Here is a 24,481-nt window from a genome sequence, read left to right on the forward strand (position 1 = left end):
AAAGCAACTTGTTAATAGTCTTCATTTGTGGCTTTGAAGATAATATCTTTACCTGTCTCTTGCCTGTACAAACTGATAGAATTTGACTGTGTTTTAAAACTAAATCTCCCATGACAAAACAGACACCTTGCAAGAATACAATGTATGCTCACCAGATTTATTTAAGGTAGCAGTGGGTGTAGCTGGCTGGACAGCTCTATGAATTGGAGTACTGTACTTGGCTGCACAGTGAGGGGGCAAGAGTTCAGTTCCACACCGAGCCTCCTGGGAGAAGGGCCAGCCTGAATTGTCTCGAGCAAGCTGCACAGTCTTAGAGTGCCACCAGAAAATGAGAATGCTAGACCACTTCTGAGTACTTTATACCTAGGAAACCCTGGAATCGGCTTGACACCACACAGTTATTAATTACTAGCAAAAAGTACTGTATAAGAAAAGCAACAATGGGGTAAATGTGGTATGACCAGAGTAAAAAAAAGTGCCTGTTGTATTTAGTGTGGTCAATTGTGCCAAACACAGTTATTGATCCAAAGAGAGTGAATGTCGTGTTAGGGACTGGGAGACATGAAAAATGGAACACTTTAGTTCTTGGTATTTTAAGCTAAAGTTAAAGTTTGGGCTTTTTGGTATAGTGGCATTCATAGTGGCTCCCTTAAAGAGGTACTCACATTACCAGATTGGGGAAGTTTGTTTTGGGATATGTGCCTTGATGAAAATAAGGGTGCAAGTACACAGTGGGAAAAATGTAAATAGATCCATTGTGACATTGCATTTGGGAAGTCAGGTTTCCCCAGGTGAATCCATTTTAGCCAACCATGCAGGAGGTAGTAGTAGATAACTGGAGGAAACGGGCAGTCTGCCTTGTTTGCAGCTGGTTAAGGTGACTCTACTGTGGTTGTCCAGATTTGTAGGATATATCACACTTGCTGCAACAAGCTGCTGATTAGAAAGACCTACCTTAAGATCCCAGTGTGATGTAGTGGATAAAGTGGTGGACTAGGGCTCTAGAGAACAGGGTTTCAATTCCCACTCAGCCATGGAAAATGACTGGGGGAGTAGAACTGGCAAAACCACTGCTTCAATATCTCACCTTGAAAGCCCTATTTGAATTTGGTATAAAATGCATTGACTTGTACATCATGAGTCAACAGAAAGAAAAATACAAATCATACTGTCCCAGTCCTGGAGTATTTTCTGCATTATTTGTTAATGCAGTTGCCCCCTGAGTTGCTCTGTTGATTTTTAAGCAAAAGTAATTAAATCAAGGGCTAATATGCTTCTTTTTGATCTATTCTAGACAAAACAAATTTATTTCGATTTATTTTTAGCATATATCCTGTCTCTAACCCCAAAGGTTCTAAAAGGATTTAAAAATGCTATATGCAGTAAACAAACAATTAAAATCAACCAACATATCTGCTATTTTCATCCCCACTGGGTGCGGTTCTGCTCTCTCTCTCGCGCGTGACTTCACCCATGTGTGTGTGCGCGCGTGACTCTGCCCCCCCCCCCCCAAGTAATGCAGGGTTCTGTAGCTGTTGGAACCAAAGAGGCTGAATGCAAACAATGTTCAGAGGAGGAAGAGAGCTGTGCGGAGGGAGGTGGAGTTGCACACACTTGTGTGCACACTTGACTTAGAGGAACCTTGAAACCAACCCCTTGCATGTCAGATTTTTGATCTCTAACCAATTGTTACCCTCACTTCTGCGGCCCAAGTGGGGGTGCATTCTTCTGGAAACCCTCTTGCAACATTTCCCAAAAGCCAAGAATAACCTCAAGGAGATTGTTCAGCAACCAAGGAACTACCACTAGGGATGGGTGCACATTTCGGTTATTTTCTATAAGAATGGACCAAAACTTGGAAAACATCTCAAAAAGATTGAAGAACTTGATATTTTAAAAATTCTAATGTGGTCAGATCTTTAGCTACAGCAGTAAATTATAACCTTGTGGAGCTCTTAAGAGTTGCATGAAACCTGTGGAAAGGTAGTTATGGGCTGTGTAGAGCAATAGCATCAGAAGAATCCTTGTTTTAATTTTTTACAGACAATTATTCATCCATGACATCACCTGTAATTCCACTTAAAAAAACATGAAAGAGACAGGGAAGGTGGACAAGAAAAGAAACCATAAATATACACAAACTAATTGGAGATCAACTTGGCTAGAATTAACTTCCTTGTATATTTTCATAAAGGTTGTACATATGTGCTTAAATTTCCATAGTCATCAAGAAAATTATCCATAGTCATTACCTCCTCTCACATTCTAATGACAGCAGTTAATTTGCATTTTATTTATTTCTTTATTATTATCATATTATTGCTTATTTCATTTTTCCCCTCTGGGAAGCCTGGCTTTCCCATGAAAACTTTTGTTCCACTCTGCATATTGTACAGTGGTGCCTTGCAAGACGAGCGCTTCATTTAATGATGAATTCGCATAATGAAGAAGTTTTTGCGATCGCAAAAGTGATCACAAAACGATGTTTCCTATGAGTTTTTTCCGCTTTGCGATGATCGGTTACCTGCTTCGCTAACCGATTATTGCAAAACGAAGATTTTCGCACAGCTGATCAGTGGTTTCAAAATGGCCGCCGGGTAAAAAAAATGGCCACCCGCTGTTTTCTGGGACGGATTCCTCGCTGCACAAGCAGCGAAAATGGCCGTGCTATGGAGGATCTTCGCTGGACAGTGAGTTTCAAGCCCATAGGAATGCATTAATCGGGTTTTAATGCATTTCTATGGGCTTTTAAAAATCGCTTTACGATATTTTCATTCTACAGCGATTTCGCTGGAACGAATCAATATCGTAATGCGAGGCACCACTGTATTTTAGAACTATAGCTAAAACTGACCTGCCAATTCTCATCTAGAATATATGCACTTCCATTGAGAACCTCCTTTTGTGTCAGCATCAAGGACACAACTGAGCACAAATATCAGTGGAAGAAGCCGTGTATCCATGAGGAGGCAGTTTACCTCCTCATATCACTACTGCACATCTAAAATAAGACATTCTCCTTGCATATTATTATTTATTGCCGATCTCTGTTGGATCCACTTAGAGCAGTGGTTCCCAACCTGGGTCCCCAGATGTTCTTGGATAAAAACTCCCCAAAGCCTTCACAACTAGTTGTGCTGGCCAGGATTTCTGGGAATTGTAGTCCAGGAATATCTGGGGACCCAGGGTTTGCAACCACTAACTTAGAGGATGTAAAACCAGTCCTATATCAACATGGTCATGAATTGCCTTTGTAGCTTCTCCAATGTCCTTCCTTCTCTCCACAGTTTTATGGCATGGTTACAGACATAGTTTGACATATTCTACTTTGTTTATTTGGTGGTTGTCATTTTTTCCATCACATCTTTAGGCATTGTAGTAGATTTATTTGGAGGAAAAGCATAGTCTATGTACCTAAATAGCTATACTTCAGGAATCTTCTAAAAGATTAATGGTGGTGGGGGGAAAAGATCCAACTTTGAGCGGCAGTACCAGTCTTGCTTTTTGATAGCAAGAACAATCATATAGTGGCAGAAGTCCATGTGGGTCCTATGTCATGACAGGGTCTCCTAATATGATGGTTGGGAAAGGCAGTTCATTGGCCTGCAGGTGGGTTTTCCAGTGCTTGGATCTTCTCCTTGGAGTTGTAATACATGAAGCTCTGGCCATTTGGTTACTTTATACAGGAGTTTCATAACATATGGTCTGTGGGCTGCATGCAGCATTCAGAACTATTTCTAAAGCTGACAACAACACCTCTGGAGCCCCCATGCCTCTAAGGGTTTTTAAAAAATTGAAAACCATAGGGCCCGCTACTCCACTAAAAATACAGATGACCACTAGAGGGCAGAAGAGGGCTTTCTCAGTTGATTTTTTAAAAAGTTATCCCCCTTTTTAAATTAACAAAAAGTCATGGTAACAGTCTGTATGGTATATAATTACTGCATTCATTTTTTAAAATACATACTGTAAATTAAAAATGGAAATGAACATCTTTGGTCACATCCCTCCATTTTAGCCCCACCTTAATGGGAGTCTAGCCCTCAGACTGCCAGCAAATTTGAAAAAAGGAGCTCTGCCCTGCTCCCACTCCTTTTTTTATTTTTTCTTAAACTACAACATAAACATAAAATACATAAACCAAAATACAAATCAACTGTGTTCCTCACCACCATAGTCAGGACCTCCTACAGTAATCCTTTTCTTCCCCTGTATTTATTCTTCTTCTTCCTTTATTGTCCTCTTCTCCAGAACTGCATTGATTGTTGATTTGGAGCTTTCCCTTTTCCTCTTGTTAGCACATATTCTGCCCTATATATCATATAAATTATTCTTTTTCATTTCTCCTTTCTTAACCTTTAAGTTACAAGTTAACTCATCACTTATAGCAATGTTCCATATTTCATTATACCATTCTTCCATTCGAAATTCAGACTTTGATTTTCAATTCCTAGCTATTATTAATCTGGCTGCTGTTAATAAATTGGTAATCAACTCTCTAGTCATCTTATCATAGACCACATTCTCAAATATTGATAACAGAGCTATCTCAGAATTAAATTCTATATCTTTTTCACATATGTCATTTAGTTCTTCAAAGATTAGCTTATTTATTTATTTATTTATTTATTTATTTATTGGACTTATATACCGCCCCATAGCGCTACAAGCACTCTCCAGGCGGTTTACAATTTTAATTATAAAGGCTACACATTGCCCCCCCCAGCAAGCTGGGTACTCATTTTACCGACCTCGGAAGGATGGAAGGCTGAGTCAACCTTGAGCCGGCTACCTGGGATTTGAACCCCAGGTCATGAGCACAGTTTTAGCTGCAGTACAGCATTTTAACCACTGCGCCACGAGGCTTCCAAAATCTTTGTACTTTTTCGCATTCCCACCACATATGAAAGTATGTACCAACATTTCCAACAGACATTCAGATAACTAGCATTAATTTTATTCAATTTTGTCGGTGTCAAATACCATCTTAAACCCAATTTGAAAAAAAAAATCTTTAATTCTCACCAACGTAAATCGTAAATCTCTCATCCACATCTTCCTCCATTCTTCATCATTTATTCTTTTTCATAAGTCTTGTTCCCACACTAACTTCAATCCTTCTTTCTCATTCTCTTCTTCTTCTAGATTTAACAGGAATCTATAAATTTTACTCACTGCACCCTTTACTGAATCAGTCATCTGAATATCTTCATATGATAATAGAAATTGTTCATACTTTCTATATTCCCTACCTTTATTATACTTCTTTACCCATCCATTAGTCCATCTTTCTAATAGCATATAATTCAACCATGATATATTCTTATTTTGAAGGATTTGTTTCATTTGATCTTTCGATCTCATTTTATACAACCAGTCTTTTAATCTAATCACTTTTTTTCTTTAAATAATTCTGTATAAGCTTTCATATTGGCAGGAAAATTCTCTATTTCAGTCACTAATCGTAATGGAGAGTTAAACGGACATAAATTCTTTCTATACTTGTACCAGACGTTTAACATAGTCTTTAAAAACAGGTTATTAATTTCACTTATTTTATATTTTTTAATTATACCAAATAGATGTTTTTCAGTATCCACCCATAATGCTGATGATTCCATTTTCCACCAAATTAACCTTTCTGGGTTATATATAATTTCCCCAATGAATCTCAACTGATTATCCAAATATTTTTTTTTTAATATTTGGTATGCTTATACCTCCTTTTTTTTGTTTTATACCAATACATTTTATTTGTTCTGGCTCTCTTCCCTTCATTGCAGTATTTATTAATCATTCCTTGCCCCCACTCCTGTTCCATACAGCTGTTGATGTTGTTCCTCATGCCTTCTTTCTCCACTCTTCTACATCTGCTGCTAGGACAGCCATTTGTACCACATACAGTGGTGCCTCGCTAGACGATGATAACCCGTTCCACTGAAATCGCAGTTTAGCGAAATCATTGACTAGTGAAAAGCATTTCCCCATTGGAATGCATTGAAACCTGTTTAATGCGTTCCAGTGGGGAAGAATCGCCGTTGTCTAGCGACGATCGGCCATAGGAAAGCCACTTTGCAAACTGCCGATCAGCTGTTTAAATTGCTGTCTTGTGAAGCTTAGGTCCCGAAAACACCTGTTTTGCAAGAGTGGAGGAAGCTGTCAAAATTGTTGTCTAGCGAAAATTGGTTTGCAAAGCAGGGACCAAACATTGTCCAGCGAAATTACCCCATAGGAATCACTGTTTTGCGAATTGCTATAGCGATTGCAAAAAGTCAATGTCTAGCGAAAAAACTGTCATGCGAGGTAACTGTTTAGCGAGGCACCACTGTAGCTGAATTGCTGGTGTAGTAACTAATGCCCAAGCATATGGAAGAGGGGCATACTGTACCAAGGTCTAGAGAGTCAAGGCTGATTTATCCTATTATGTTGAGGAGGAAAGTGAGTCTAAATTGTAGTTCATGCTTGAGGATGATTGTACCCTAGAAGTAAAGCAAACAAAAAAGATCCTTGTCATTTTTTTTAAGCTTTGGTTTGGCTCTGTCATCTATCATGATGTTTTCAAAGTATACAGGACCCTATTTACATACATATAAGGCAAGAAAGCTAGAGATTAGGACTTTAGATTATGAGAGGTCTCTAAGTATTTGACCTAAATTAATGAATGTTAAACTTTACATAAAATAGTACACATTTTTGGTACTTCTGTGGGACCTTTTAAACTTCCCATAGCTTAGGGCCTGTGTGGGTCTTAACCTGGTACTGAAGGTGTGGTTTATCATATGCCAGCTGTTAAGTACATCTACAGTGTGTAAACATCAAATTTATAACTAAAGAACATTGTAAAATACAATTTAAGAAGGAAAGGGTGGCAATTATGAAGCCGCCCTTGTATAGCCTCTGGTTTTAAAGGAGCAAAGTTCATTCTTCTAGAGAAGTCAAGACAAATCAAGTACATGAGGTTTAATGAGAAGGAAAACTTCTGCTTATTGTTCCAGTTGGAGTGAAGATGAACTAGGTAGCACATTCTGAGGAAGAAATGGAAATCTATTGTATTTTCTCCAGCTGCAATTCTAGTTTGGCTTCTGTGGCTCAAAGTAACTTGGGACATCCAATCTTGTAAGAAAATCAGAGGACTCAAGTGATAGTTTTTGTCATTTATACACACAGGCAAGCAAATAGCCAGTCCTCTGTAGCATCAGCTACGCTATACAGTGATGTGGATTTTAAATCGTTTTTACACTGCCTGTTGCCAATTGGTTACCGACAAGGCAAGTAGGGATCTCTTCAACTAGTTTTGGTCATGGCAGAGTCATGCTGGTTCAAACATTCATCTGAGCATTTTGCATTCAATGAGTGAATGAAAAGGTGAAGGAATTACTCTCTTTGCCTCTTGTGAGATAAGAAATATCTCTTAATGGGAGCCACATCAAGCAGATGGATCTCTGGTAAGTAAAAATCCACCCAGTATTCCTCCCTCTGTCACTAAGTGCATTTGTTAAACAGTATTTTGATTTTTTTTTAAAGTACAATTTTTGTGATTTGTGTTGGTGGGGATTATCATGTTTATCCCTTGAGTTTCAGAGTAAGGTATAATTAATGTTTATGCTGGGCTCCAGTTAAGACATGCCTATGTCCAGATACGAGGACGTGGTGGTGCTGCGAGTTAAACCGCAGAAGCCTCTGTGCTGCAAGGTCAGAAGACCAGCAGTCATAAGACCAAATCCATGCGACGGATTAAGCTCCTGTAGCTTGTCCCAGCTCCTGCCAGCCTAGCAGTTTGAAAGTATGTAAATGCAAGTAGATAAATAGATACCACTACGGTGGGAAGGTAATGGCGTTCCATGTCCAGTCATGCAGGCCACATGACCACAGAAACTGTCTATAGACAAACGCTGGCTCTACGGCTTGGAGATGGGGATGAGCATCGTGACCTAGAGTCAGATACTTTACCTTTACCTTTTCTTATGCTCTGATACCAAATGGAGCACTGACTAACAATTGCTACCATTGCAGGTGAACTGAGAGTTATATCTGAAAAATTAAGTGTAAATCTGCAGTGACTACACCATTGCCTCTTCCCAAAACCCTTGATATAATAAAATGTTTGCAATACAAATTAGAGAGATAATTCTACAGCTTCCTTTTTTAAATTTCAAGATATGTAGTTTCTTCATCAGCATCATCATTGTGATCTCTCCCCCCTCCCCCTTTAGTGTCCTCAGAATAATCTCCAGAGTTCAGGAAGCTGCTATTTTATCAGATCCAACTAGTATCTATGTAGCCCAGTATTATTTATTCTAACTCTGTTCCGTATTACACCAAGGACCTTCTGTGTGGAAAAGCATATGCTCTACCTATGAGCTACATGGTCTGTAACAATTTGTGTGAAGCAGAAAAAAGAAAATGATCTTGTTCATATCTGAGAGCCAGTGAAACAATTGCTAATGTTCAGTTCTGTGCCATAACCAGACTGATCCTTCAGAAGGGAAAGGACAAAGAGACTGCTGGAGCACATGTATCTGACAAAACTAGGTGTGCATTTGAAAGATGAATACAGTGTAGTTGGGATTCTTAGAAGCATTGACAACCAGCAAAATAGTATTTCAAATTAATTCCAAATGAAAGATGTGTTGAAGGAGTAATGGGCTAGAAATGCCTCTGCTACTGTGTGACTGGTGGATATCATCCTCCAAAAGTTTGGAGTAAACTGCTTATGCCTGAACAATCCTCTACCATGAATAATTGAAGAGTAGAATTATATCACGTAGGCAAATGAAGTAAATGCCTTTTGCAAACAAGATCATTTCCTGTTGCTACTTTGGGTCTGTATTATGCAAATAGCCCCACCTGTACCTAGCAGAAAGTAAATAAAGAAATAGTGTAAGCCACCATGTAAAGAAACTGACAACTCCTGTTCCTGCAAATGTTGTATATGGAACTAGACAGGAAGCACATCAGTAATCTGAAGAGCAGAGAGGAAGAGTCATTGTTTTAAACAGAGGACAATTTCCAGGATAAAAATACTCCTTTGAGGTAAGGTGGTTCTTCCTTTAGGGTTTACAAAGTATGCAAGTACAAAGTAGTTGCTGCCATGCCTCTTTGATTGCTGAAATATATTGAAGACTCTTTCTCCAAGAACTACTGAGACTTCATTTAATGAATTTATGTGCCTGGGTTAGTTTCCTTTTATGACATGTAGGTTACGGCAATGAAGGTTTTAACTGTATCATTGAACACGAACACACGAACACACACACACACACACACACACACACACACACACACACACACACACACACACACACACACACGTATATTATACTATGTGTATTGCCTTTATAAAGAAAGAATTTATCTTTTAATAGTTATGGACACTAAAGTGAATATTCTTGCTAAAGAACATGCAAAAAAAAAGCCTTTCTGGATGAGGTAGAGACCCACTGGTCCAGACCTGAGGAACAGATTTGTTGCAAATGATTCTCCAAGACAGGGAGCTCCAGCTATTTCTCTACACAGGAAAAGCACTGTTCTGCTGCAACAACAGTCGTTCTGGGGAATGGGGAGGAAGTGAAAGCTATTTCCAATCCCTGTTTAAGACTGCTGTTTCTCCACAGTCTGGTTACCAGACATGCGAAAATGATATTTGTTGTGTGGATAAGAAGTACTGTAGCTTTCACCTCTTACCAGCATGCTTCCAGCAATCTCTAGATCTCAATAGGCATGGAGGAGGGATTAAAACCTCCACATCCTTACATACTGTGATATTGGTGTGTGCATCTAGAGATTTAGTTCTGAAAGCAGGCATGCATGCCTAGGAGGTGTGAGACGGTGAGATGAAACTTCATCTTTCACATTGCACTTCTTCCATTTCTCCTCTTCCTTAGAGTAAGTTCCCTTTTTGTAATGGTAAATTACCTGGCAGTAGCACCTGCAGCTGTCTCTATATGCTTGCCATGCTAATGATGATGCAGTGTTCATCAGATCTTCTTTGCACTCCCTGCAGATTGTTTATGAAGGGTGGAACGTCACATAATTTACAGTCTCATGATAGTGGCTCCCTAGGTCCTAGTTCTCATAAATGCATGTATGGCAGATTTTAGACCCTCTGTGCAGTAGTGTGACCTGCGTTTTCTGAAGAGGCCCTGTCACTCTTTCCCTTATTCCAGTTACTTTGTTGAGGAGTGACATGGAGAACTTGAAGCATATCAAGAAAGCACATTCTTGGAACACTTCTCAGCACCAGTTATGTCACCCGTGGACACAAGAGACAGAGAATCCAATCAAGCATTGCGAGTCAGAGTTTTGTCATGTCTTGAAAATTATCCAGTAATTTGGGATTGTTTTATATAAAATATGGAGATTGTCTCTTTCTGATTACAGTGGACCCTCTACTTACAGAATTAATCCATATTGGAACGGTGGCTGCAGGTCGAAAAATCTGTAGGTTGAGTCTCCATTGACCTACAATGCATTGAAAACCGATTAATCCCGTAACCGGCCATTTTTGTTCTATTTTTGTTCCATTTTGGTTTTTTTCTGGTCTGTAGGTCAATTTGCCGGCTGCAAGTCGAACCTACGTTTTGCGGCCAGAGAAGTCTGTAACTCGAAAAGTCTGTAAGTCGAGCCATCTGTAAGTCGAGGGTCCACTGTAGTGTTTGATAAGGGTATGTGACCATATCACACAGCGTTGGAATTCTACTCTTATTTGTCTCTAATCAAATGCTGCAGCAACTTAGTGGAAGATGGTATATGCCACTGCAAGCATCTGTTATACCATAACAGAGAATCAGAAGAACTAAACTCAGGCTATAGAAATCATTGTTAACAAATTTATTTATTTTAAAGCATGTTTTAAAATAACCTGAAGGGCACAATATTGTGAATTTTGAGAGACTTATAATTTGTGAAAGACACCTAAACAGTGAAACATTAAGGGGCTGCATTATAGAGTAACCTGGCTGTCACAACAATGGAAGTTTGCCCAACAGAAGTCCTTTAGCATCCCTGGCGGACCCAGAATCACAAAAGAATGACCTTCATTTGTTGCTAAGTAACTGCTACAAGGGTTTCCCTCTCTTTTCCTACCAAGGTTATGGTCTGGAGCTATTCTGTCAAAATCTTGGAAGCTGTGTCATAGTGGTTTCAAGGTTGTTGGATGGTGACACTGATAGTACAAGGCTTGTTGGTGGAGCTGTATTGATTGTTTCGGTGGTATTCCAGGTATTCCTTGGGAAGAAGGACTATCTTATTGTTAAGAAGCCACCCATCCACAGAGATTCTGAGAACCAGTATGATGTAATGGTTAGTTAGTTGAACTCAGACTTATCAGACCCACGTTCTAGTGTCCACTGAGCAACAGCAATGATTCCTCTTCCTGACAAATTTAGTGTTTGATTTGCCTCTAGACAAGTTTGCCTTTTTAATAGGAAAGCTTTGTTTACTGTGCAGCTCCTAATCCCACTTCTAAGTCTACTTTCTAAGTTGCATCTGGCTTTCTCCTAAGGCAACAGCAATGTCCTCGAGATGAATATATATGAACTAGTCATAATAATGAAATAATAACTGGGTGCCATAGAATCTTTAAAAATACATAAATCCTACATTTTCAATAGCAATTTACAGTTTTGAATTGCCATATCTAAGGGGATAGTATAGCTGAACTTCTTTTTGTGCTTTTGTTATGAAACAAATGAATATACAAGAAAGTTACTCAATTTATTTTATTAGAGTGTGTTTGTCAATATTTGTTTGTCAGGTAGATCTAATCTTATCAATTGTAGTCTTAACTTATTTAACATTCCAGCCTTGCTTTAGATAAAGGAGTAGAAAGCATGACATTACTGGCAATCTTACCAGGTAAATTTACAAAATGTAGCTTGATTGCTGCTGTTGCACACAAAATACTTTGGTAAATCCAGACAATTGAGCAGAGGATTAATTGTTTTTCCATATGTAATTGTACAAGGAAGAGGAAATCTGGAGTTCCTGTTCCTGTTTGTGTGAACAGCATAACTGCTCATCCATGATTTATCTACCTTGTCCCCATTCCTCAACCTTTTAGCACCATAGGGAGGCAGAATTATTTTCAGTCGTAGACAGGAACAGCCTTCCTCCTCTTCTTTTGGGGTCTTTTAAATAGTAGTTTCTGTCACTTTCATTTACCATCCTGCTTATCTGTATTAGTGAGTCTAAGAGAGCTGGTAAATATTCTTGAGGTCACTAATTAAGAGATAAACTGTCCTGCAACAATTACTTTAAAGGATCAAGTAAACTTTGCTTAACATTCGTCTGTGAAAGTTCACAGTATACCTGAACTTATATCCCTTCAAAAACAATTTTACAAATGTCACTGAAATGAAATTGGGGATGGGGGGGGGGAACACAATTTTTTTTTAGCAAGAGGATCTGTTTCATATTACCTTTTTTTCATCTCCATAGGTATGTATGGATTCACTGCCAATCCTTTCTGTAGTGTCTTTGAAAGAAGACCTGTGGAGTTCAGGGCAAAATAAAAAGCTTGTAATTTATTGCATTTTGGGGGTTAAAAATCACTTAAAAGAATTGTCTATGAAAGTACAGAGATTTTATTTATTCTAACTGATCAAAGACACTAGATTTCAAGAGAACTAATTAAGAATTCAATTAAATGTGTATTTCATTGCCCATGCCTTTCTCCCAAATGTGACAGATTTTTGTAGAAAATGTAGAACCTTTTATTCCATTTCAGTGAATTGTCTCATTAGAAAACCCCTTGAGAGAAGCAGCTGTCAGCTGACCAGTGTTGTTCCTTTCTAGCTAAAAAGAGATGGCTTTACTTGATAGGTTACCGTTTGTTAAAGTAGGGTTCCTTAAGGGAGGCTATTGACATGCCACTCCAGAAGGGTTTCAGAATTAATTTGTTTAAATTACATGCTTTTTTGTTGCTTGCCTTTGCTCAGTGGTTATCTTCAAGTTCTAAAAAAATAAACTTAGACTTTTGCATGTGAAGTCTTTATGCCATAAAATGCGAAGTCAGGCAGTACTAGTAAAGTGCTAGTAAATAGCTAAACCTTTAGTGGACCTCAGATCTTGTTGAAAGGCACCCTGGCTTTGCATGTAACTTGAAGAAAGGTATTGTGTCCCATTAAGCTTGGCTCATACTGTGAAAGGTGCCTCTCGTGTGTTTGGAAGACAGGCTTAGAGTTAAAACCTCGTCATCTACAGAACAGCTCTCCAACTGATTTATGACAACATGACCTTAAGTCTGATCTCCTTGCTATACAAGGATATTGCAGAACTGTGGTGTCTTCTGAAGAAATGCACAGGTGTGAGTTTCTTTTATGTGTTGGGGGTGGTTGCCTTTCTTTTCTCCTTCCAGCGAATGCACTGCATCGAAACAATTGAGGGGGGGGGGGTCTAGTAATTTTCAGTGTTGCATAATTTAATTAAGCATTAGATGGTTCTGTCTTGCTTGTAGAACACATGTAAGGTTTTGTTTTCATATATGAAACCGAATCCAAAGGATTTATGTGGTTGTATTGATACAGGACAGCACTACATAAATGTTTATTTGTGTTTGTTATTGCACAGAAGATTCATCAAAGTTACTTACTCAATGACCATTGTAAATGCAGTGACTGATTCCTTTTTGTACATACTGGCTGTGTGTTTAGAGGTGGTTCTCTGTCTTGTGACATGCTGCTTGACTAATTCTCGCTCCAAGGCATTTTATTACTTTTTCAAGAAGTCTTGCAAAGCAAGGGTGGGGAGCCTGTAATTGCCACTACAATTGCAACTTCCTCCAAAACTTGTTAATGCTGAGTATTCACTGAGAGACAGATTGATATTAATTTCTTCAGTTCAAGCTTTTCATAGTTATCTTGCGTCTCTGACAGGGCATGAATGAAGCTTTGGAGGCGCTCTTTGGTGTAAATAGTGAAGCTACAGTCTACTGTGAAACTGAAAGGTTGTTTTTGTAAAAATTGGGGTGAGGTGGGGGGATGGAGAGAGAGAAACCAAATACTGCTGATTCAGTTCACGTTGCCTTGCCTTCTGTTCTGTTTGGTATGCATGGCTGTTAGAGAGGAATACAGGATGAAGAGCAGTGACATGTCAGGTTGGTGAGTTACTTTCATCCACTTTACTTTAACTAAATATGTTTTCTTAGGATAATAGGAATTAATAATATGTCAATCTTCTGGTAATTTTGTGTTTTGGGAGTGAAAAATATTGTTTGTCTGGGTTAGGTTTTTCAGTTGCCTCTGGGTGTATCTCCAGGTTTGCCTTCCATCCAAAGTAATGTTTCTGTGGTTTCTATGGGATAGTGTTGGGCACAGGGCACAAGACAAATCTGAAGATACAGAATGATAGCCACTAGAAACTTTAACCTTTCTCATCTGTTTATATATTTTCTTAACAAAAGTGCATTAAGCATTGTCATGGATGAAAGCAAATCTTTGTGAAAACCTGAGCTATTCAGGCATAATCTATTGGATTCTACCTGCCAGCTGGTTTAGAGATTTACTGAGTCAACTCAGGATAATAGGAAAAATCCCCCTTTTTTTTCAGAGCAGCCTTAGTGTTCTTTGAGCCTGCTTAATTAAAGATTGCTACTGGTGCCATTGTGGAGTTGGGTCTTTTTCTGCAGTATCATCTAGTATCTGCTAAAGGCATAGAAAGAATTCTGTGGAAATATGTTGACAGTCCTATGTTAAGTTCTAGGAGAACAGAAATATGTTAGTGTTAATTGCCTGTAAAACTGAGCAGAACTTCAGTTCAGTACAAGTTCCATACATTGGTTGTGTTCCTTTCCCTTTCTGTCTTGTTTATTAATACTTTTTACATTGTACCTTTCCTCCAGTGAGCTTAAGGAGCAGGATGGATTTGGTTTAAATCGAATTGATTTTAAATCATGATTTAAATTGCTACTGAGAAAGAAACAAGTTTCCCCCCCAAAAAAGGACAAACTTGGTGGTGCTGGTAAAACCACTCCTTAAATACATCACATGCCTTGAAAGTCCTATTAGGGTCACTACAAATAGGATCTTGCTCTTGTCCTAGAACAAATTATATGCCTTCATACCTGTGTCTTGAACCTCTTAAGACGGATAGAACATCACATAAGGGCCACTTCTCTAGGTAGCCAGTAGCCTGAGAGATTATTTTGATAAAAGCTGCTGAGCTCAGTAGAAATATCAATATTGCTCCTGTTGACCTACAGAGAGACAAATGCCTATATTTGTGCTAGCATCCCTATTATGTGTCTGTGTGCTCTGAGCACTGTACATCTACACCTATACTCAGGGAGGTTGATTCCCAAGCATCCTGTGTGTCAAGAAATTGTTCAGGGCTATCTGCATTGGAGATCTAGGGCAAATCAGTATGACTAAAATGTTAGAGTGGGACTCTAGGTGAATGGATCTATCAGCATATGGCAAACCAGTCACCGACTGCTTCATCTGCATCCTGCTATAATAAATAAAAATACATCCAATTTTATCATGCCATTTCTGTGTATAATTTTAGTAGCCGTGGCTCCAGCAAATGGATGTTGATTTTTTTTTTTTTTTTGCTAGTGTGAATCATAGAATCACAGAATAGTGAAGTTGGAAGGGGCCTATAAGTTCATCAAGTCAAACCCCCTGCTCAATGTAGGAATAAAAATCAAAGGATATCTGCCAGGTGGATTGGTTGTCTAAGTTTCTCTTGAATGTCTTTAGTGTTGGAGTACTCACAACCTCTCAAGGTAATTGGTTCCATTGCTTTACTGCTCTAACAGTTGGGAACTTTTTCCTGAATTCAGCCAAAATCTGGCTTCCTGTAACTTGAGCCCATTGTTGCATGACGTTCACTTTGGAATGATCAAGAACAGATCCTGCCCCTCCTCTGTAAGACAGCCTTTCAATTATTTGAAAAGTGTTATCATATCACCCCTCTGTCCTCTTTTCTCAAGGCTAAACATGCCCAATTCTTTAAGTCTTTCTTCATAGGGCATGGTTTCCAGCCCCCTGACCATCCTTGTTGCCCTCCTCTGAACTTGTTCCAATTCATCAGCATCCTTCTTGAAGTGTGGTGTCCAGAACTGGACGCAATACTCAAGGTGAGGCCTAATCAGTGCTGAATAAAGGGAAATTAACACCTTGCAATATTTGGAAACTATAGTTCTGTTAAAGTAGTATTTGCCTTTTTTTTGTAGCCAGATGACACTGTTGGCTCATATTCAGCTTGTGATCTCCGACTATTCCAAGATCTTTCTTGCTTGTAGTATTGCTGAGCCAGGTATCCCCCCATCTTGTAACTGTGCATTCAGTTTCTTTTTCCGAGGTGCAGTACTTTATACTTATCCCTATTGAATTTCATTCTGTTGTTTTCAGCCCTGTACTGCAGCCTATCAAGATCATTTTGAATTTTATTTCTATCTTCTAGGCTATTTGTTATTCCACCCAATTTTGCCATCCATAAATTTGACAAGAATTCCTTGCAGTCCCTCATCCAAGTCATAAATAAAAATGTTGAAGCAATGGCAAAATTGATTGCTTCACAAAGAACACTGCAGAAATCCCCTCAGATGAATATAGGTGTGGGAATTGGCTTTTATTTTGGATATTTAAGCCTTAAACATAGGTTGGTAGCAAAAACAGAGTTGTGTAGCTTTTATACTTACTGCAAAGAAAAACAAAGCATGGGTTTGAATGTAGTCTGGAGCAACAGCATTTAACAGCCTTGTGTTTTAATTTAGTTCTCCATTATGTTTGATGGAGAAGCTCTGAGACTGACCGCTTCCATTCCCATTATAGAGGGACCACTGTATCTTTGGGATCAGTACCCACAGTTTCAGTTATCCACTGTCTGAATATATAGAGTTAGTATATCTGCAGTTTTCAGCATCTGTTGCGGGGGGCATAGAACAGACCCCCTACAGATACCGCAGTCCTCCTCTCCTTAAAAATCGAGCTGAAAGATGTGCAACTACCTTCAGAACAAGAATTAGTTTTTAACCAATGCTAGCTACTACTACAGCTAACTCACATGGGCATGTGTTAAAATTCTGAAAGAGTGTTCTTTCATAATTTTTAAATTAAACTGAAGAAGACGCATTCTGTGTCAGCAATATTTCATTTTATAAGTCTAGTTAATCTTAAGTACATGCTTAAATTTTAATCCCTAGTGTCACTAAAATGATGAGGAAATTTCAGTCATAGATGTAATGCTTTTAGCTGAAAATAATTCATTAATGTTACCCATTAGCTAATTTTAGAAAAGAGGGAAAAGGGACACAAGTGCTTGTATTGCTTGGTTTTTTGTTTGTTTCTTTTGGGATTTCCTTGTGGAACTAACAAAAGATTTCAGAAGTACGGAGTGTGGGGTTTCTTTAAACACTTTTTTAAAGGTTTGGTTCAAATGTTTGTTTGTAATTGAACTTATTAAGAAAAAATTGCTGAAATAAATTGAAATTTAGTCCTGGTAGACAGTTGCTTCTTCAGTTTAGTTGACAGTGACATTCAGTCATCTTCCCTGTGAAGATTCATACAGTCTAATTGCAATTCCAGTCTCCTTAGCTATAGAGCTAGCCACATTGTGGGGTGGGGGAGGATAAAGACCCCCAAAGGGGTACATCTTTAAAGATTTGCCTCAGGGCTTCAGTCCCCAGTTGTAGATGATGAATGGCATGCTTTTAAGTTATAATATAGAGAACTTTTATTTTCCTTTTTTTAAAGAAGGGTATCTGTTGTAGACTGCTACAATATACTCACTTGTGTTTTGCAACTGTCTGTTCACTTCCCAGGCATAATGCTCAATTATGTATTTTATGCGCTTAAAATAGAACATCTGTAACTCACACATTTTCTTTTGAATGCCCATGCTAATGTCCTCAAGGGAGGCTAAATTTAAGATTTGTAGAATTTAAAAGGAAGAGTTGTTTTGGTCCTCGTTATGAAAACTTAAAAGCCTGTATATGCTAGGATAACGTGGATGGGATTTCAGTCTTAGTCCCATCAGATGACATCAACTAGTAGTCAGCTCAACCAGTGGCTGTATTCTTGCCATTTGCTGTGCTAAACTGCCCATGATAATATGTGGTCACTTTTCACCCTGCCCATAATTCTTCCTACCCTATCCTACCATACTTCTATCTCTACACACTTTACACTCCAGAGACAGCGAAGACAGTTCACTGGGTGAAAATGAGCAAAGACTTTGTAACAAGTTTTTGTTGTTAACATGTTTGAACAAATGAAGTAAAACATTCTTTTACTCATAAATTTCCTGACACAAACTATACAGAGATTATAGTGATCTGCTATTAGTAGTGCTATTAGATTTTATTACTCATAAGCAAGATTGATGGAAATAAAAAGCATATTTTTTTGGTGTGGCAAAGAGCCATGGCAGATCTAAAATAGGAATGCTCATAATATTCTGTGTTTGCTGGATCTTCCACAGGTAAAACATTTGCACCGTTGTTGAGCTAAGTAGAGCTACATGCTGTTTTTATCCTTTAAAAAAAAATCACCAGTATGCTATATTAGTCTATCAAGTATTATTAATGTATTCTAAATTTTTGCATTTATATGAAAGGCAACCCTAATAAATGACAAGAATGATGATTAAATATGATGCATGTATTTACATTGTATATGAAAAATATATTCTAGAATATTGTATGAAAGTGGCGCTGTCCATGGTAGATGATTTTTAAAACCCTCAAGAAAATAATTTTGTGTAAGTTCATTTAGTTAAGCCCATGTCCTCAGCTCTAAACACCCCTCCTTAATTGTTTTGAAGTAGTATTGATGTTAGTATTACAATTATTATTGCTCTGAACCTATAAATCTGAGAATATATAAGGGACAAGTATACGTGTGGTGGCAAAACTGGATTTGTAGCCTTATAGCTCAGGTGTGGCCATTTTTGCTGATCAGGAAGGTATACATTAAGTAGTCTTCTGGTACAGGTTTGTCTTATGAGGGCTGACAAGGTTTGTTTGTTTGTTTGTTTGTTTTGGCATTCAATGACAATTAACAAATCCATGGAAGAAAATAATACAAAACTTTGTTGAAGAGACAAGAGACAGTAAAACAAAAAGCATAAGTGGTAAAGCTGTGAAATAGAAAAAAAAATCTCACACCCCTTTTGCATATCAGGAGACTCTGAAGAATCATGACAAGTGATCTCTGAGAGTCAGCAGTTGCACAGCAGCTCTCCAGAGTCTTGTGTATGCTCAAGCTCAGCAATAGCCAAAATCTCTACCCCATATATAACATTTGGGGAAATGCACTTGTTCATCAACATGTCTCTTTATCAGCCAACTTGCCAGATACAGTGGTGCCTCGTATAACGAGCGCCCCGTTTAACGATGAATCCGCATAACGATGCGGATTTTGCGATCGCAAAAGCGATCGCATTACGATGTTTCCTATGGGGAAAAATCGCTTTGCGATGTTTCCCCATAGGCACCATTTCCCCCCAGCTGACCAGCGGGCACTTCGGAGTGATCGCGGGGGAGACCTCTCCCGCGGCCACTCTGAAGCCAGCGCCGCCCAGCTGGGGGGAAATGCTGGCAGTGGCTTCCAAAGGACCGCGGGGAGGGCTCCCCCGCAGTCCTTCAGGAAAATTCCCCCCATCCACCCGAGCAGGGCTAAAATGCCGGCTTTGAGTGGATGGGGGGGAGGAGGGATTCCCCCTTCATCCACCCCAGCCGCACGAAAATGCCGGCTTGGGGTGGATAGGGGGGAGGAGGGATTCTCCCTTCATCCACCCCACCCGCGCGAAAATGCCGGCTTCGGGTCGATGGGGGGGAGGAGGGATTCTCCCTTCATCCACCCCAGCCGGGCTAAAATGCCGGCTTCGGGTGGATGGGGGGGAGGAGGGATTCCCCCCCATCCACCTGAGCTGGGCGAAAGGAGGGGGGAAGCCGGGCTGGCTAGCTGGCAGTGCTTTGCCATGATCAGAACCGATCCTGACAAAGCAATGCTTAACAGCTGATCGGCGGTTTCAAAATGGTCGCCCGCTGTTTTGCCTCGCTTAAGAGGCACAGAAAATGGCCGTCCCTATGGAGGATCTTCACTGAACGGTGAGTTTTCAGTCCATTGGAACGCATTAACCGGGTTTTAATGCGTTTCAATGGGCTTTTTTATTTCGCTTTACGATGTTTCCGTATAGCGACGTTAATCCTGGAACGGATTAACATCGCTATGCGGGGCACCACTGTATTTCTAATTCACTAATTGGCAAAATGATAACAACACATCTCACTAGTGAGCAAACTGATTACTAAATCAGACATCAAGAGCCAACAGTCAGACATCAGAGCATACATAACCTCTGCTAGGACTTTCTGATTTGGGTATGCCTTTATCACTTTTCAAACTTCTTACTCCAAAACATTTAGGGTAAACAACTTGGGCATTTGACTGCATGACTGATTTCTCCTTGTCAAGATTGCAAATACTACATTGAAATGTATATTGATTAGTATGTGAAATGTTTCAGTGTAAAACAATGTGTTAAAATACACAGTAGATAGCTCTCTGCATACGTAGTGAACTATCATTCAAGGAGTCTACAAACCCAGCAGTTTGATCATGCAGAAAACCCTTACCCATGAAATGGATATGGAAGCAGTCTGCTCTCCTAGCAGTTTGCCAGGTTAGCAGATATTCAAGGGAACAAGTCAAAATATAAACAATGACTTGCTTCCATAGCAGTTTGCTAGGTTAATGAAAGCAGTGTAGATTTCCATAGAAAATGTACAAAAAGGTATTTAATTAGTAGGTTAGTAATTTGTTCCACCAGCAGACCTCAGTTGATGACTGTTGGAGAGGCAAATAAACGAGTCAAGAAGATATTAAGAGCTGCCAAAATGGCAGTTTAGGCAAGAAGCAAAGGAGGAGAGCACCTGTAGAGGGCAGGAGATTTTACTGGGGTTGCAAATCAGGAAGGCAGAGTTTTATCAGAATTTAGAAATGTGCTTGATGTGATTATATAACAGCTTATGCTGTAGCAATTATGATATTAAAATAGTTGTGACTAAATTAAGAGATGTTTTTTAAAAAAACTGTTACTATGGTCTTGTAATGTTTTTAGAGTACATTGCTTCACTTCAAATACTTCGTTAGGTTTTCATAGCTCCACTTTTGAACCATTGCATTAAGCTTTTTAAGTTAATGGTTGTTGTGGGTTTTTCAGGCTCCTAGGCCGTGTTCTGAAGGTTGTTCTTCCTAATGTTTCGCCGGTCTCTGTGGGCGGCATCTTCAGATGACAGCACTCTGTGCTCTGGTGCAGTTTGTTTGGGAGTTGAGTATTTATGGCTAACATAGTAGGTGTGCTCATTTGCTTCGGAGTTTTTCCAGTCTCCGGGTCTGTCTGACTGTTTCCTCACCATAGAAGTGTTCAATGTGAAGATGCCGGCCACAGAGACTGGTGAAATGTTAGGAAGAACAACCTTCAGAACATGGCCAAAGAGCCCGAAAACCCCAAAACAACCATTAGAGCCCAGCTGTGAAAGCCTTCACAAATACTTTTTAAGTTACTTTTTTGGGATATTCAATAGAAACACTATTATACATATATCTATTTTCTCTTATTCATCAAGCTTGCATGTGCTTGTTGAATAAAAGAAGAGAAAATAGAGATTCTTCTGAACATTCCTTTTGTCTGTTTTGCGTGGAGCAAGAAACCTAAAGGATATTCAGAATACAGTCAGTCATACAAAGTGCAGGACATTTATCTTGTTCACTCTGAAAGAAACCTAAACGGGGATACTGTTATAGTCACGACCTCAAGCTTCTCATTTTTCCTAGAGGTCTATAAAGATCTATAGGGCTCTTAGAGGAGGTGTTCAAATGTCAGATTTTCTGACCTGCCAAAGCTTGCATCGCTTTAAGTCTTCTTCAAGTAACATCTAATAATGTCTAATGTCTCGTGACTGCCTGGCATTTTACAGTATCTTAAACATTGGCTTAGATAGTGACTCCTTGGGCTCACTAAATCAAGGGCAAGCCTTCCAAATGATCAAAAGAAAAATTTTGGACATTGAATTCCAGGAACTATGGAATGCAGCCAATAAAACCTGCTCACCACTGTTTTCCCACATCCCCTTTAAGATTGGAAAACCAGCTGCCTTCCTTTCCCTGCTTAAGAGTCCACAAAAACGCAAGGCATTCTCCCTAGCCAGATGCAATGTCATGCCTGCAGCTTTACTATGTGGTAGGTTCAAACAAATCCCGTACCTCGAAAGACATTGCTCATGTGAGCAGGGTGCATTGGAAACTCTTGCTCATATGTTTCTGCGCTGTCCACTCCACTAGAGTGATCATTCCGAATTTGTGGCACTGATCCTGTTAAAATTGGAGGAAAATCTGATGTGGATAAAGTCTGTTTTATGTTATTTGTGGAGGTGCCTAACATCCTGGAAAGAATTGCAGATTTCATCAGCTCACTTGTGAGAAAGCGAAGCCTTGCTTTCAATTAAATGTTTTTTTGGGGTTTGGTCTTCTGCTTTCCTCCCTCCTGGATTTTGTATGCATGGGGCACTTAATGACTTAATGAACCAGTCTGGTTATATTTTATTCTCTTTATGCCAATAAAGGTTTTGTCTGTCTATCTTAAACATTACCATTTACAACTGTAGTGTGATTTACTCTCCAAGCAACAGGATTTTGGCCAAAGTGCTAAATTTACATCATTGGCTGAAATCCTGTCTGCAGAACTATCATGTATAAGGGTGATAATATAATCAAACACAATGATTTTTTCAAAAAATTAAAATTGTCCAACCCTCCCCTCTGTCGCAAAGATCCTGAGGCGCCTGTGGAATCCCTTTTGTTGTGAGGAAACCATTGGGGGGCTGCAGGATGGAGAAAAGTGTTTAATGTTGAAAAACCACCAACACAAAAAAAAGTGATCCCATGAGAACTGGGAAGAAGGGAGATTTTTTATTTAAGAAAAATCCTGGTGCCTTATGATGTTATCAGCCTTACACATTATAATTCCACAAGAAAGATTTCAGCCATTATTGCTTAATGTTTGTAATTATGCTTATTCTGGAAGAAATCCTTGTTTAAATATGCAACAGGTATTTTCTTTGGTTTCTTTTCTAAAGTGTTTTGACAAATTCATATTTGGTTGTTCCTTCAATTAAACAATAGTTTGATAATTCATATGTTGTATAGAATTTGCATGTACACTTCTGCAGTGTGTCTCAACATGAGACAGGATGAGTAGAATAGCATATGCAACCATAACTAGAAGATAAGGGGAGGGGTTTTGCTGCACACTTGTCTATATTTTTTAAAGTCTCTACAGCTAGCAACAACAATCCTGTTCACTGTTTAGTGGGAAAGGGTTTGAAAAATCTTTTACACCTGTATTCCTAAGCAATATAAGGTATTTTACTACGTCCCCCACATGGGTAGACTAGGCTAACCCGCTTCTTGGTAGGGTTTGTTCCTGCATTATCTCCTTCGACACTGTGTTTCACATTTTTGTAGTATGAGAGTTCAGTGTAAAAATAGGCCTCCTTTTCTTTTTTTCCCTTTCAGTATTTGTCCCTAGGTTTGTCATGTGGCAAACTTAACACACATTAGTTCTGTTTTTTAAAGTCTGTTCATAAACTATTTTCACTTTCTCTTCATCATTTGGCTTGGATTTACAAACCTCTCAATCTTGTGATAGTAACACAACTCTTGGCTCCGTTTATGGATTTGACCATTTAGTTTTCCTTCTTTTGTTCATCCTTCTTCCTGTTTAATGTTCTCTGTCATCTTTCTCAAATTTTCTTTCCTAGGTTTTCTACTTATATTCCCCTTTTTCCATTGTCTTCTGTGCATCCAAGTTGAACTTTGCCAAGCACAGAAGTAACTGATAGCTGATGTTCATCCCTCACAGCCGCACTTAGTCTATGTCCTAATCTAGACCCCTCAGTTCTTCAGTAGGGATGTGCATTTGGATTCAGAAATATTTGGAATTCACTGAATTCCATAATCTAACAGTTCCAAATATATCCAAATCAGCATTTGATAGTTCTGAATTTCTGTAATAATAATTCCTAATATTTGAAAAGCAAAAGGCTAGGTTTCTACTTGCTAGAGGAGGAAGTGAAAGTTAAACCTATTTTTCAGGCATGGTGGAAAATGAAAAATGAAACTTGACGATACTCTGTCTTCCCCAAGGGTAGTGGGGGCAGAGAACAGTATCTCCTGACTGGAGACTGAGATTATTTCAGAAGCATATGACACTGAAATCACTCCTGCCCCTCCAGTTTCACTTGACTCACTAGTTGCTGCAACTAGTAGTAATGACAATTTAGTAATCCCTGTTGGGAATTTGTAGTCAAAAACTGGAGCTCCCAAAAAGTCAATAATCTGGAAGCATTTTCAACAGTGTGCAACAGATGCTCATATAGCTGAGTGGATGCACTGCAAGAAGGTGCTCAAGCCACCTGAAGACTCAACACAGGGTATTGCTGCTAGCAAATGGAGTAGGTACTCTAGGGGCAAGT

At 39.1% G+C, this 24,481-nt stretch overlaps 1 protein-coding gene across 12 annotated transcripts in view; it reads left to right on the plus strand.

The window, feature by feature from the left end:
- Nucleotides 1-24,481, plus strand: part of MCF2L (MCF.2 cell line derived transforming sequence like) — a 165,355-nt gene that overhangs the window by 62,467 nt on the left and 78,407 nt on the right. For 2 of the 12 annotated variants that reach the window (XM_078391442.1, XM_078391444.1), the window contains exon 1: nt 13,731-14,095. The exons of 8 other annotated variants lie outside the window; for them this stretch is intronic. In XM_078391442.1, the coding sequence (XP_078247568.1) occupies nt 14,050-14,095 (46 nt within the window). In that variant the 5' untranslated portion in view covers nt 13,731-14,049. Of the gene's footprint in view, nt 1-13,683; nt 14,100-24,481 lie in introns of those variants that run through there. 2 more of the 12 variants (XM_072994601.2, XM_072994603.2) reach the window with 2 other exon arrangements.

Source organism: Pogona vitticeps, chromosome 3 (genome assembly GCF_051106095.1).
Source record: "Pogona vitticeps strain Pit_001003342236 chromosome 3, PviZW2.1, whole genome shotgun sequence".
In the NCBI taxonomy this organism is placed as follows: domain Eukaryota; kingdom Metazoa; phylum Chordata; class Lepidosauria; order Squamata; family Agamidae; genus Pogona; species Pogona vitticeps.